The sequence below is a fragment of the Papio anubis genome, chromosome 10 (genome assembly GCF_008728515.1).
Source record: "Papio anubis isolate 15944 chromosome 10, Panubis1.0, whole genome shotgun sequence".
NCBI classification, from domain to species: domain Eukaryota; kingdom Metazoa; phylum Chordata; class Mammalia; order Primates; family Cercopithecidae; genus Papio; species Papio anubis.
The window spans coordinates 52,518,868-52,534,014 of NC_044985.1; the positions used below are offsets into that span (position 1 = coordinate 52,518,868).

At 41.4% G+C, this 15,147-nt stretch overlaps 1 protein-coding gene across 3 annotated transcripts in view; it reads left to right on the forward strand.

The window, feature by feature from the left end:
* The first annotated feature begins 3,647 nt into the window (after positions 1 to 3,647).
* Positions 3,648 to 15,147, forward strand: part of NOSTRIN (nitric oxide synthase trafficking) — a 63,396-nt gene continuing 51,896 nt past the window's right edge. The window contains exons 1-2 of one of the 3 annotated variants that reach the window (XM_021924371.2): positions 3,648 to 4,068; positions 13,212 to 13,297. In XM_021924371.2, the coding sequence (XP_021780063.1) occupies positions 4,042 to 4,068; positions 13,212 to 13,297 (113 nt within the window). In that variant the 5' untranslated portion in view covers positions 3,648 to 4,041. The remainder of the gene's footprint in view (positions 4,069 to 13,211; positions 13,298 to 15,147) is intronic. The other 2 variants (XM_021924370.2, XM_003907568.5) reach the window with 2 other exon arrangements.

Consider the following 15,147-nt stretch of genomic DNA (forward strand, 5'->3'; position numbering starts at 1 on the left):
AATTCATCAGGCCCAGAGAGGGGAGCATGGGGCTCCAGTCTTGCTCTGCCTTGAACCCACGCCTGGAAGCAATCATTTAAAGGCATTTTGTTCCTGACTAGCTGCCTCATCTACTATCTTTATGTTCCTGGAATTTGTGATACACAGAACGGTGTATAGCCAATCAATAGCTTACGTTATTTTCATGGAAATTCTTGGCAAACAACTCAGGAACTTCCTCTTCCTCTTCTTTTCCTTTAAAAACCTACTTGTACCTGCTGCTAACCAGAGCACATACTAAGGGCAACTTGAAACTATGCTCTTGGGTTGCAGTCCTCAAGCTTGGCCCAAGTAAATGCTCTACTTATATTAAGTTGGCCTCAGTTGTTTTTTCCTTTAGGTTCACATTCTCATCGAACTGTAGGAACAAATGAGGTTGTTAATATTAATTCCAAAACCACAAGGTTCTTTGCTCCTCTTACTCACATAGGAACTCAGTCTTCTCCTCCCAAAGTCCCCTTGGGCCATTTTTCGGGACTGGAAGAATTCTCACATGCTCGGGGACAAATGTGCTCACTGTGGCCTGCTCTATCTTCCTTATCAAGATGCCTCACCTACCTGAGCCTCAGTGGCTGAAGACACCTTAGCAGGTTCTCCCTGCTGCTGCCTCCTCCCAACCCATACCCAGCAGAGGTGCTTTTTGCTATGCTCCTTAGCAGAGTATGTTTAGGGTGGAATGTGGGGTCAGAGGAGAGAACAGCCCTTATCCATCTAGAGTCTTTTATGATTTAGGTCCTCTTATTTCTCTTCCTAACCTCAGTCTGCTGAGGTTCAAAACATGTCACCCCAGGCTGGGTTGGGGAGAGGGAGAGGAAGATACATAACCAGCTACCTGCTCCTTGTCCTTGATGCTTTATCTCTGGTCACTCAAGAACAAATATTAACCAGTCATTGTAGTAAATGGAATGGAAAACTAACTCCAATTGTCCGCCCCCTCTGTCTCTACGCCCTTTACAATGGGACACTGAGCTCCTCCTATTAAGAAGTAGAAGCTCTCCTTGTCCCTTTAATCTGCGCTGGGCCATGACTGGCTTTGATCAGCTGGATGTGGCTGAAATGATGGGATGTCCATTTTAAGCTGTACCTCCAGAGGCCTTGAGCTGTTCCACTCACTCTTGTGGCTCCTCTGCCATACCCTGAGAAGAGCCTGGTTAGACTACCAGCTCATGAAGTACGGCCTCAGCCAACAGCTAGCCCCCAGTCATCCCCTTGCCCAGAAAAGCCCAGATGCATGGCTCTGCCAAGCCCTGTGTAGATGACCTGCTTTTACATGAGTGAGGTCAGGGGACACCTGAAGATCCACCCAGCTAAACTATAGATTTCTGAACCAAGTAAAGTCTGTGTCATTTGAAGCCACTGGGTTTTCTGTTTGTTACACAGTATTATTGTGACAAAGGATAAATGATACCAACCTATTTCTGACCTCCAAAATCAAGGCTTTTTGCACATTCAAACACTCCTCTGAGAAGCTCAACAAATAGCCAAATTCTAATTCTCAGTCTGGATTCAGCCAGGATCCCCTGCTGCACTTACAACAGCCCTGCAGCAGACGGGAGCAAGATGAAAGGATTTTAATTCAGCAGATGTCCAGGAGGTCTGAGGGAAAGCTAGTCAGCACACTGGGAATGGCACACATGAAGAGTTTGGGGATAGGAGTGCCCTACCAATCTATAATTCATATACAAAGATCACAGTAGGCTTTGTGTGACAGCATTTCTTGTGGAAACTGGCAAGGGAGACCAATTTCCCCAGTTTGGACTCAGTTGGGACTGAAATGAAACAAAGAGCAGCAAGAAAAATGGGGCAGGAATCACAGAGAAGACATTGAGCTGCCCCAAGTCCTAGAACTGTGGCTCTGGACAAGTTTATCTAAAATCTCTGAGGGCAGAGAAGCCCCCGCAAGTGGGAATTTGAGTCACATATTATTAACTTCAGTCTATATCCTGTCTCTAAATTTCTTTTAAAAAAAATAGAAGGGCCGGGTGCGGTGGCTCAAGCTTGTAATCCCAGCACTTTGGGAGGCTGAGACAGGTGGATCACGAGGTCAGGAGATCGAGAACATCCTGGCTAACACGGTGAAACCCCGTCTCTACTAAAAAATACAAAAAACTAGCCGGGCGAGGTGGCGGGCGCCTGTAGTCCCAGCTACTCAGGAGGCTGAGGCAGGAGAATGGCGTAAACCCGGGAGGCAGAGCTTGCAGTGAGCCGAGATTTGGCCACAGCACTCCAGCCTGGGCGACAGAGCGAGACTCCGTCTCAAAAAAAAAAATAGAGATGGGGTTTGCTATGTTGACAAGGCTGATCTCGAACTCCTGGCCTCAAGCAATCTTCCTATCTCAGCCTCCCAAAGTACTAAGATTACAGGTGTGTGCCACTGTACCTGACTTAAATTTCTTTTATTATACAGAGTTGCCTTGTCTAATTCCAGTCCTGAGATAGCTACCCAAGATTGTTGTAACCTCCAGTGATCAAGTTCTTTGGATAAGCAAAGAGGGAGGACATTAAGTGTATGGAAAAGACCCCTCCTCTCCACGGTGCAAGGCAAGTTCTTTTCCTTAATTGTCTCGACTCTTCTACGTTGTTTCTAGAAGCTTTTTTCTTTTTTTTCTTTTTCTTTTTTCTTTTTTTTTTTAGAGACAGAGTCTCACTGTGTCGCCCAGCTTTGAACCCCTAGACCCAAGCAATCCTCTGCCTCAAACTCTTGAGTAGCTGGGACTACAGCACATACCACCACACCCTAATTTAAAAAAAAATTGTAGAGATAGGAGTCTTTTGCTGTATTGCCCAGGCTGCTCTCAAACTCCTGGCCTCAAGTGACCTTGTAGACTCCGCCTCCCAAAGTGCTTGGATTATAGGCATGAGCCACTGCAACTGGCTTATTTCTAGGGACATTGAATGGAGCCTGCACACCAGGGACAGATGAATGGAGGCTGAGCCAGCCAGGCAGGTGAAAACTGAATGCTTTTCAACTCTGAAATGTTCCACTGGACTGTGTTGATGGAGCTCCTTTCAAACTGGGGCCTGCCCTTGCCTGCCAGTCAAACAGAACTGCCCACAGCCTAGCAAATGGCTGTCATACGTCAATAGCCCATTCATTGGAAATCTAATGATTGGCAACTGGGACCACAGGTGCAGAGAAAGCAGTAGAACTCAAGCTGTGGTTGAGTTCTTATTCTGTCTATCCTTTTGAGTGATGAAAAATGAGGCCAAATCTAGGCAATTGTTTTCTTTACATTGAAAGCTTAGCCTCTTGATCCTGTTGGGGCTGGAGGGAGAGTGGAGTTAGGCTCGGAGAAGTGGTTAGTGTACACTTTGTCCTGATAGCTGTTTCTGAACATTCTGTAGTTATAGTTCTACAGGAGTAGGTTCCTAGTTGTTTGGTATCTGGCCCTGTGGGATTTTAGGGGGTGGGGGAATATGGGCTTGGTATTTGAGAGCTGGATAAAGGAGGTGGGCGGGGCGGTTGGGCTCTAGATTTGTTGGTTTGCATATTAAAGGCATGCTCACAAGCCAGTTGTTTGCTCTCTCTAGGAATTAGCTAACCCTCAGACAGGCAGTCTCTCTCCAAGTCCACGAGGTCCCAAAAAGTCAAAGCATCATACAATATAGAAAATAACAAGCATGATTAATACTACAGGCTGAGAGGATATGTGTTCTTGCACTGTCAGACCGAGCGCTAGAATTATTGGAGACACATTGCAGCTTCTGTGCCTTATCTCAATGTTACGCTGTTCAGGACTCAGGATCCTGCCCTCTGAGGGTTTAGAGAAGTCATTCGCACTGTCTCACCCTGGCTCTCTTCATCCAGAGCAGTTCTTTACTTTCTCAGAAAACAAACGGGATGAAAGTCCAGAGCTGGGACTTCCTCCTTGGTGTGTTTGACAAGGACTGACGTACTCTAGGCCCTTTGAATCCCGGAAGTCCAGTACACACCCAACCTTGATTACAGTGTCTAGAATGCTGGAGCGTAGGTGAAAGGACAAAAGCCAGACACATTTCGACATGAGGGATCCACTGACAGATTGTCCGGTGAGTAGCTCGGTGTGGGTTGTGTGCCTGCGTGTGAGGAGGGTGGAGGGTGGGTTTATATATTAATGGATTTTAACTTAAGAAATTTGAGACACTCAGAAACCAAACACATTTAGATATTGGCTGTGGTACAAAAATTTGTGGTTTTTCTTTGTTTCAGTTTAAAAACAGAGCTTTTTCTAGGAAATGACAGGGCAGGTAATTGTCATCTTTCCTTCTCATATTCTTGGAAAAAGTTTTGAGTGAGTAAAGCATCATATTTGGATCCAGATGGTGGCTGTTTGGAAAACATTCTTAAGACATACACCCATGGTGCCAACATCGCGTGTGGAGTGGATACAAAAACACACAGAATGTCTGCAGCCAATTTTTGGCTCTGAGAATAAAGTGAGGGAGGAGAGTTTTTGTGCTTTTTTGCCCTCATTTGTTGAGTCAAGGATCACAAGTCCTGCAGGAGGAAGGATAGACTCTCCGCTCTGCCTGGCCTGCAGTAGTTCTCAGACTGGTTTAGCAGCATGTTTGTTCCATGTTTGCTTGTTTTGGTAATATTCGGAGCACTACGAAAAATATAAGTTTGGTCAGAAGTCCAAAGACATTGTGAGGTCACTGGTGGCAATAGCAGAGACGTAATTTAGGAAATAAGAAGCAACTAAAATAAAAGGGGATATGTTTACTTTGAAAATAAAGTAATTGAGGAGGGTCAGTGTTTTATCCCAACACATGGGGCTGAAAAGCTAAGATTGGTGACGTCATAAGCAAGAGGTTTCAGTCATCCTTCATGTATTAGTAACACAAACTGTGGAGCAGCAGATAAATGGGTGCTGAGATAGAGCCATGAAGAAGAAGACCAGCAGAAGATTATTGATTTCCTTTTTGTTTATTCAGTGGGTAAGAAAAGCACATGGTTGGAAAAGATGGAACTATGGCTACTATTGCAGAAAATCAGATGAGCTAAATGAGATGAACTCATAAATGACTAGTAATTTTACTAATGACAAGATAGTAGCCAATTCTGCCTAATTTTACTGTCTTTAAACACAAAAATAATTTGTGCTTAATGTAGAAACAAATTCCAATGATATTGTTATATATAGATTTTTAAGAGTGAAACTTCCACCTTTAATTACTTCAATCTCAGTCTTCTCTCCATTGGTAATTAGGAATAATTTTTAAGTAGTCTTTTATCATTTATTTATCTCTCCTTGAGGTTGCTCCCTTACTAAACTGTAAAATCCTCCCCTGTCTCAACACTCCTACTCGATGATTTTGTATCAGGGTGGCAGGCCAGGACAGGCGTGGGATAAGTGGCAGCAAAATCTTGGCACTAATAGTAACCAAAGAAGACAATTAACACCAGGGGACGAGTTCAATGGACAGAAGAGAGGGAAATGGAGGCCAGATGTAATTAAGTTTAAAACGAGAAGAATAAATAAATACATAAAAAGGAAACTGAAGGCCTAGCATTGTTTTTGCAGGCAGCAAAGTCAGTCTTCAAATGTGGAGAAATGTTTTCTTTCAGCAGCCCCCAAGGCAACCCATAACCATACTTCTGGGTCCGCTTAAAGCTCCACTCCCTGACATGCTGAATAGTTCCTTGTGCTCTGCTGGGCCAAGGACTCCTGTCCTTGTCTAAAACTCTGAAGGTCATCTGTATGGGCTCATTGCCACCAAAAGTATCCGGGAGTCATGGGGAGGCGGATATCCCTTCAGCCTGGGTTTCCATACCCTCTAAAGTCACAGAACATTTATTTATTTGCAATTGTTTCATCTTAATCAAGTGTTCAAGTTGATTTCCTGGTACATTCTTAGCTTGTACTTGGGAAACAATGCTATGTGAAGATGAATCTACAGTTTGGGAACAAAATAAGACAAGGAAATGGATTGCAAATGAGTGCCTCATGAAACACTTAGGTAGTTTTATAAAATAACCCAAAGCTTTAAGCACCTGCAAAATGTCCCTTTCCATGAGTCCCTAGAGTTGCACAGAGCACAATTCATAAAGTCTTAGCTACAGTTCTTAACCGGGCCCATACCAATATACCCACGTATGGAACTCAGTGGGTTGCATGAACTTCAGTGAAAACAAATCTCTATTTGTACTGATTTCTAATTGAGATTTAGAATTTTATTCAATCCAGAATATAGGCAATAAGCCCCAATACTGCTAGTAATATCTGTGTAGTGTCTGTGACTTTGTAACCAATAAAAATCAGAAATTTTATAACAACATGACAGTTGTTGCACGTATCTAGAAATATTTACATTCAACCTGACTTCAAAATGTTGGTAATACTTAAGATATGTAATTTAGCATGTTAATTAAAAAGCATATAATATCATAATTTTAAAAATACACTCTAAAAATATATAATTCATTTCCTTTGTAACCCTACGCTACTTAAAAATGTTATTCTGAATCAAATAGGTTTCATGAGACTACAAAAAGGGCTCATGGTACGAAAAAATTTAAAAATCTCTTTTAGATCAAGTTTTAATGGGCAAAATAGGCTGATAGCTGGGCCCGTCAACCTCAAAGAGCCAGGTCAGTGTTTGAGTTCAAATTATTGTCACCAGGTTGGCATAAGATTGCCTAAATGCTGTGTAGGACTAATCTTGAGAGTGTCAGAACTTATTTGAAGAAGATATCTTTAAGATATCTTTAAAGTTCTGTTTTTGACAAGGAGAAGAATTGGCTCTGGGCCTTGATGCCCCATTGCCTGTGAAGGTTTAGGTTTAGCTCTTAAACCTAAAAATATGTCTAGGGAACTCATCTTCAAATCCATGTGCAAGAAAGGTGAGGAAGTAGGATCCAATTATCTCCAAAGGAAATAATTCAATCACAAGAAAGTATTAATAGCACCTTCCTATCAAACAATCACATAGAAATCAAGGACAAGTAACAAGCTGTAGCCAAATTTTTACTTTTTTTTTTTTTTTTTTTTTGAGACGGAGTCTCGCTCTGTCGCCCAGGCTGGAGTGCAGTGGCCAGATCTCAGCTCACTGCAAGCTCCGCCTCCCGGGTTTACGCCATTCTCCTGCCTCAGCCTCCCCAGTAGCTGGGACTGCAGGCGCCCGCCACCTCGCCCGGCTAGTTTTTTGTATTCTTAGTAGAGACAGGGTTTCACCGTGTTAACCAGGATGTTCTCGATCTCCTGACCTCGTGATCCACCCGTCTCGGCCTCCGAAAGTGCTGGGATTACAGGCTTGAGCAAATTTTTACTTTTTACACACTCATTCAGTATCCAGGAAGGGGTCTGTTAAAGCAAGTCTTCTGGGCTCCACACAGTCAGCCACTCCCCTCATGTCATCCTCCATTGAAATGGCACCAGGTTGCTCCTCAGGTTGGTAACCTGGCTCAGATGTCAACCTGAGCTTCCCATCTTGGTGGCTTAGCCTGGACACCAGACAATGACTGTCACTAACTCAGATGGTGCCGGTGCCATGGTCCATAGCACCTGGGAGAATCTGAGTCACTGCAAAAATACAGAAGGAGGCTGCATCTGGCATGGGCGTCATGTGGCCCACAGCCTCTCCAGTGTGCATCAATGAGATGTGTAACATGCCGTTCTTGGACCTCTGTTTCCTCATGTGTAAAGTAAAAGAAGGAGAGGATGGAGTAGACTATGCTTTTTAATGTTCCATATCCCATAATCTGCGGCAGTCTGCCACAGGGATCCCAAATACTACGCAGCTGGTGAACACGTACATGGATTCCCTTCATAGAGGGGCAGTGCTTTGAAACATCGCCCCCAGTGAATCAGAACTCACATGATATCAGTAGCACAGAGCCTGGCATCCAGTGTTAAATTTAAGTGGAATATCATGGTTTCTTTAACACTGTGAGGATCATCATTATTCAAAAAAAATTATTCCATACTAGCATCAATACAAATAAATTTTTCTATAATTCTTTCTAGAACTAAATTTAACCCTCTTAATCATTCAACCAGAAAGAGCAGGTAGGCCAGGCTTGATGTAGGCACTTTATAATCTTTACAAGTCATCTGTCTAACCATTTCATGTGCTGATTGGCTGGATTACTGAATGTTTTCTGTAATGGCTATATTTATCAACAGAATTTGCTTACAAATTCTGGGAAGAAACATTTTCCTAATGGCTGAATGGGAAATGTCTGTATAGACCAGTTGTCTATTTGTGAAGGGGTTATTATTTTTTTAGGGGCTTAGGAAGATCCCAGATATTCCACTACCAGACTGAAATCCCTTTATCTGGGGAGAAAAGCCTCGTAATGTTTTTTGTTTTTCCTAATAATTAATGATTCCCCAGGAGAAGCAGCATATTAATATGAATTCATATGGAGATGTAGAATCAATAGTAGATTATTCTCTGAAATGAATATTTGGTAGGGGGTTAGGATATTTAAAAGCTCAATGGGTAGGAAAAGAACACCAAAATTGCCTTCCACCTCCCTGCGACCACAGCAAGCCCTTCTTCTGCTGCTGGTTGATGACATTAAGAAGCCAGCTGTATTGCACATGACACTTAAAGGTTACTATAACTTGGAGTAAACTTAGTGTGATTAAAAAGATCAGCCATTTATAAATGTATTTGATTCTAATGGATTCTCTAATTGATTTTCATACCTAACATTTCTAATCACAACTCTGTCTCTAACTAATTAGATTATCGTTATCTCTTTGGGCCTTAACTGTAAATAAAGGAATTAGACTTCAGTGGCTTCCAAACTGTGCTCCATGGACCCCTTTCAGAGTCCTCTCTAGTGGGTGGGAGTGTGGTGAGGTAGGAGTAAGACAACCAAAACTAAAGTCAAGTGATTTCACCCCCACAAAGCAGGTATGTTCCAAGATTTTCTGAACACACACACACACACACACACACACAGAGAGAGAGAGAGAGAGAGAGAGAGAGAGAGAATTATATGGTCTCTGGAGGTCTGCTTTGGCATTTAAGTGGATCTGCTTTTCACAGTTTTTATCTCCAAGTCTGAGTAGATGGTACATGATGAAAAGTACAGAATCATTGATTCTAAATAAGGATTTATGCTGGGATAATGAAAATATTCTTAGCAACTCTTTTATTTATTGATGTCACCTTTATCTCAATCTGGATCAGGGTTTGTTGGGGAATTTCTGGTGCATAGTATATAGGATCAGAGGTAAAGATTCTCTCCATTGCTCTCATAACCTCATCTCTTATCTGATCACTAAATTAACAATTATGAAGACCTTCTCAACTTGCATGTGCCTGGGCATACTGGAGTTTGACGTCTGAGGATGGTTACAGGTGTACCTGAGACACAAGTCCTCTGCACCCTTGAATTGACAGAGTATGGCTGGGAGCGAGGTAGGAGGCAAAGCCATGGGCCAGTTCCCTCTTCCTGGAACAACTGTATCTATTTACCACACTCTTCCAGTACAAATATTTTCTACATGTGCCATTTTGGGGAAAAAGTTAGAAAGTACTAGTCTACGAAATGACGGAAAATCATCTTCCAAATTCTAGAGCTGGCAGCCCTAGGGTCAATGGAGGCCATAGACTGTGCTTTGTTCCAGCAGCCCCTTACTTTAAGAGGTTGAATGTGAATGCCTTTGCCACAGGCTTCACCACTGCCACTAAAGGCCATTGAGTTTTCAATCACTGGCTTATAAACTTTCAGCATGGCCTAGCCTCCTAAAACTAGTTCCCTTGAGACAGTATTTAAAAATGTGTCTTAGGGAGTTTTGATGGCTTGATCAGTTTAGGAAATGCAGCAGCCCCTGTAACACAAGCACATAGAAAAATTCTCAACTGGTTCTACTCATTTTTACATTGGTTATGGGCAGAGTTTTCTCTACATGCCCCATCCCACACTTGATGTCCAGGGTCCCTTAATTCTCTCCCATAGGTAACTTCTGTGTGCAGACTATCCTCTGGTGATGGTGGACTGGTAAGGGCCTTTCCCGTAGGACATTTCGTCTTGAAGTCTCTTCCTTCCACTCCTGCTTCCCCTAATGGAAGGTTCTTTTTCTCCTTCCTACTCGAAATCCCTCGAATCCATCTCTCTGCTTTCTTTTCTCCCATCCTCAGCCCCAGCTTTATAGTGTTTGAGAGTAGAAGATTTACTTCGTAAGCATATGCATCCAGGTCTTTCTCTCTTGCACACAGCCCCATGGCTTTTTGTTGAGTCTGTTTCTGCTTTGCTGTGGGCTGGAGAGAGAAGTCAGTAAGACAATACATAAAAATCCACAGCTTAAGACTGTGAGATAGTTCTAAATAAATCAAATAAGAAAGCCACAGGACCTATAAAGAAAATAATAAAATTTTATTGAACATAAAATAAAATTTGAACAAACGCAAAAACTTACTATGTCCTTGGATAGAAAGTCTAAACACCGTTAAAAAGTCAGTTTTCCCAAATTGATGTATGTATGTAATACAATTCCAATCAGGATCCCAACGGGGATTTAAAAAGATATGTAATTAGACAAATGTTCATATGTTACAATAAATGCCTCAGAATAGCCAAATAAATTATGAAAAGAAAAAAAAAAGTTGTTTAAAGAGAGAGAAGCAGCAAAGTGTTACTATCTCTATAACTTAGGTAGTGAGTATCTAATGTGCATTATTATTATTTTCTGTATCATCATGTTATAAAACATAAAAAAATTTCATAATTCAAAGCAAAAAGACCCTGTATGAGTTAGAACTATGTTCAGCTGCATATTAGAAAAACCCCAAATACATACGTCTTTAAAAAAACATTGTATTTTTCTCACACATAAAATAAGTCCAAAAGTAGAGAGTTGAGGGCTCCTGTGGTGTCCTTTACAGCCATCAGGAACCCAGGCTCTTTTTCTCTTTCCACTCTATGTTCTTAATGCATTATGTCCAATCTCAATACCACTTTATGGCTTTGGCCTGCATTTTCAAGTCCAGAAGGAAGACAAGAGTGCAAACAAGCCTTTACTGAAACCTCATACAAAACCTTCCCTCACATCTCCTTGGATAGCTTTTAGTCACATGATTAACACCTAAGGTTGAGGGAGGCTGAGAAATGACCTTATTCCAGGAGCATGTACCCTGCTAAACATTTATGCATTTTCTTCTCATGACACTGAGGTGTGTTTCATGGGATGCTATTAGGTGTTGCAGAAGACGACAAAAGGCTTAGGGAGAAATCTAGTGAACATGTTTAGGTAACATAGGAGTAAACAAAGAGGCTAAACAAGGTTCTTTACTGCAGATCTTCTCACAATTTCAAAATACTCCCCTAAACTTCCCCAGTGTGCCTGTAAGGGGAGGAAGGAGGCCTTAATAGTATCATACCTTTCATATATGGCAAGTTAGTTTTATTGGAAATAAAAATTAGAAAGCTTGATTGCCAAACAGTGATTTTACTTTCATGACTCTGACAGGAGGATTATTTCTCCTTCATGAGAGGGGCTACAAATTGGAACCTCACTACAAGTGTGTTTTGTTTACACTGCAGAGTTTTTTTAATTTGTGAATTGTTTGCTACCATTAAAAAAAAATCATGTTTCGGATGCAAATCCTGATTTCAGTTTTTTTGGACAAAGTGGGAGATCTGGCTTTCCTGGGCCACATTCCAGGTGGCAGTGATGGGCCAGAATGGTTCTAACAGCTGCCTCTCCAGCTCACAGTCCCCACCCTGCTCCTCACTCATTCAGGGGCCTGACTGGTGCCAGCAGCCACAGGATTTTGCAAACTCTGCTTTAGAAATTAACAATTTTCTCATTAAAGCTTTGCACCCTCACCACTTTCCTCGTGTCCCAGGCAGTTTCAAGGAAGTGGTTTGCTAATATTAATATACATCTATGAAGTCCTATCACAGCTTTCTGTGTTAAATTCACAGGAAAGTTAAACTACTGCATAAAGGTAAATGGATATGGTAAGAATGTTCCTGTATCCTAGGTGTTAGTTTGTTCCATCACCAAAGGTAGGGACCTGGATCAGCTCATTTCTTTAGGTCTTTCCTCCTCTGTCACCCTATGTCCTTAGTTTGATACTCTGCTAGCACCACATACCAAGTGCTTTGTTGACTGAATGGCTTTCTGGGCCCTGAGGGCGTGTGGGTTTGTGAATGTGCCCACTGCAATAGGAGGCACTCAGTAAATGTGAATTTCCTTCCTTTTTCCCTTCTCAATATGGTGCCCAACTGAATGCTGGCGATATCTGAACACTGGAATAGGCTGGCTCATTGTATGAGCAAAGAACAGCACAGCTCTCAATCCATACTGAATTTGGGTCCTCTTATGTAAAATCTCATTTTGAAAAATGCAATCTGCTGTTGCACCTCCCAGATGGAAACTATGAGAGAGTGTGTCTGGGATGTTCCATCATCTAATTCACTTGCTCTGTGTCAGAAAAAGCTGCAGAATCAATTGACATTTAGCTTCTCTGTTTAGGCACTTAAAATCTATTGTCATCAATGTCTACATTTATAGTTTCCAGGAAGACATTGTGGAGTTCTAAATCAAATGACAAAAACTTTTACTGGAAATTCTTGTGTCCGCAGGCTAAATTCAAATATACATGAATTTATAAAGGGTAATTAATAAATTTATAATGGTTTGGTTTAGCCAAAATGTTCAACTCATTATGATAACATTTTCTTACTGGAATTAAATGAGACAGAGAAGGACTAGGACAAAGTTTTCTTACCAGGTTATTTACTCAGTTTCCTATCTCAGATGAGAAAGGCTCAGCTCACTCTAATGGCTCACGGTTTGTCATGAGCCCCAGAAATATAATTTTGAAGTTTGTGTGTGCAGGAGGGGACATAAAAAGTTATGTGGCATCCTTCAGAATATATTTTTTTGTCCTTCCTGGGAACAATTGGGGTGACATTCCTGTGACATTCCAGGCGTCAAATGCACCCCACTGCTGAATTGTTTGCATTTGGCTGAGGAGAGAAACAGATCAGCTTTATTTTTGAAAAGTTCTCCAGGGTCTTTCATATCCAGGCAGAAGAGACCTCATCTTGATTTTAAGAACTCATCCAAAAGGTATGCATGCCTGTAGCTGCACGATCATTTATAATGACAGTATAAATCATATATCATGGTTATAGTAGTTTTCTGAATTTATAGGTGCTCTATCTTCAGAGTTGCTTGTAATCTTCCTGTTCATTGTTTTTTGTTGTTGTTGTTCTTGTTTTTCAGTATAATAAAGTATACAAGAACCTAAAGGAGTTTTCTCAAAATGGAGAGAATTTCTGCAAACAGGTCACATCTGTTCTTCAGCAAAGGTACAAAATGCACGTTTGCAATAAATGGTTTTTCCTCTTTAGTTGCAGCAAGTGATATGACTGGAGGAGTGATTACAAGCTGTCCTACTTTCCAGAATGTGGTGTTATATTTTGGTACTCGAGAGATTGCTTGAAGAATGATTCTCCCCTATTGCACATTTATCAACTGGATGCCATAAAAATCAAGAAACAACAGGAAGTAATTCTGCTTAGGAAGGCTCAGTCAAGTCTCTTCTGATTCCTCAGACTGGGTTTATTACCCTCTCCTGGGGCCCACTGTTGGATCTGATGCATACTCTCATTATTGCACTTTTCACACCAACAGCAATTATTAGTTTACATTTTTCTCTCCTCTAGAAAGGCAGAGGCTGTCTTACTCATCATTGTATGCTGACCTCTTAGAGCCTGGCTTTTTGATTTCCTTAGTCACTGTCAGGTGGATGAATGAAAAGTCACCATTTTCAGCATTGTCTTCTTAATACTAGGTGTGATCATGTGTAAAACTGTTCACTGTGCTGAAATGAGGACATTTAACTCAGTCAAGAAAGTTATAAAAGCCCTGCTTAAAATGAGAAAACCCAAGGACTGAATTTGGTCATAAGGGACTTTTTAGGCCTTTTCCCTACTGCTAGATAGCTCTGTAATAAGCAAGTCTAAAGAGACCTTCAGAAGAGACTGTTTAAACTATTTCACATTTTAAATATTGAATGTGTGCCATAAGACCAAAGACGCCATGGACTGATTGAATCCTGAATTAGTAGGTTGTAGGGGACAAAACATAATTTCTTTTCTCTCCCTTTTCAAGCTCTTAGTTGAGATACTCTTCTGAAAACAAGTTAGATTAACAAAAAACAAGCAGAAATTTATGAACACATGCTATACCCATCACATGGGAGAGGCCTCAGTTCCAAAGCATTTCTCTCTCAAGGCAGTGGCTTAGGGGTCATGCTTAAATAGTATCTCACCAAAGAGCCAGAAATCCTAATAGGGACAAGACAAAGAAGATAGCATCTTCGGGCTTCCAAAAGGCAGGAAAATGTGGGAAGGTAAATATATGGGAAGATTAAAGTCTGCTCCTAGATCCTCTGGCACCACTATCTCTGAGCAGATAAGCAAGTGTTGGACTGTCTTTAGGTGGGAAAAGCAGAGAGAGGGGCAGAGTTTTTTAAACTCAACAATCCCCAGCATTTTTGAGAGGAATGTTTTGGTTTCCTTCAAGGTCAAGACAAAAGGAAAACATTAGCTTTATCAGCACCAAATGAATGAGGCCAAAGAAAGATATGAGAGAGCTCAAACAGACTTTTATAAAGAACGAAACCAGGTTTGTCAAAAGGAGTCAAAAAGAGAAACATTTTAAATATGAAGTAACTTCTAACCTAACAGCCAAATTTTTTTTCATAGTTTATTTCTTATTTTAGTAAGATATACATAACATAAATATGCTATTTTAGCCATTTTTAAATGTACAGTTCAGTGTATTAAGTTTATTCATGATTTTTTTTTAATTCTTTTTTTTTTTTTTTTTTTTTTTTTTTTTGAGACGGAGTCTCGCTCTGCCGCCCAGGCTGGAGTGCAGTGGCCAGATCTCAGCTCACTGCAAGCTCCGCCTCCCGGGTTCACGCCATTCTCCTGCATCAGCCTCCCGAGTAGCTGGGACTACAGGTGCCCGCCATCTCGCCCGGCTAGTTTTTTGTATTTTTTAGTAGAGACGGGGTTTCACCGTGTTAGCCAGGATGGTCTTGATCTCCTGACCTCGTGATCCACCCGTCTCGGCCTCCCAAAGTGCTGGGATTACAGGCTTGAGCCACCGCGCCCGGCCTTTTTTTATTCTTTAAGTTCTAGGGTACATG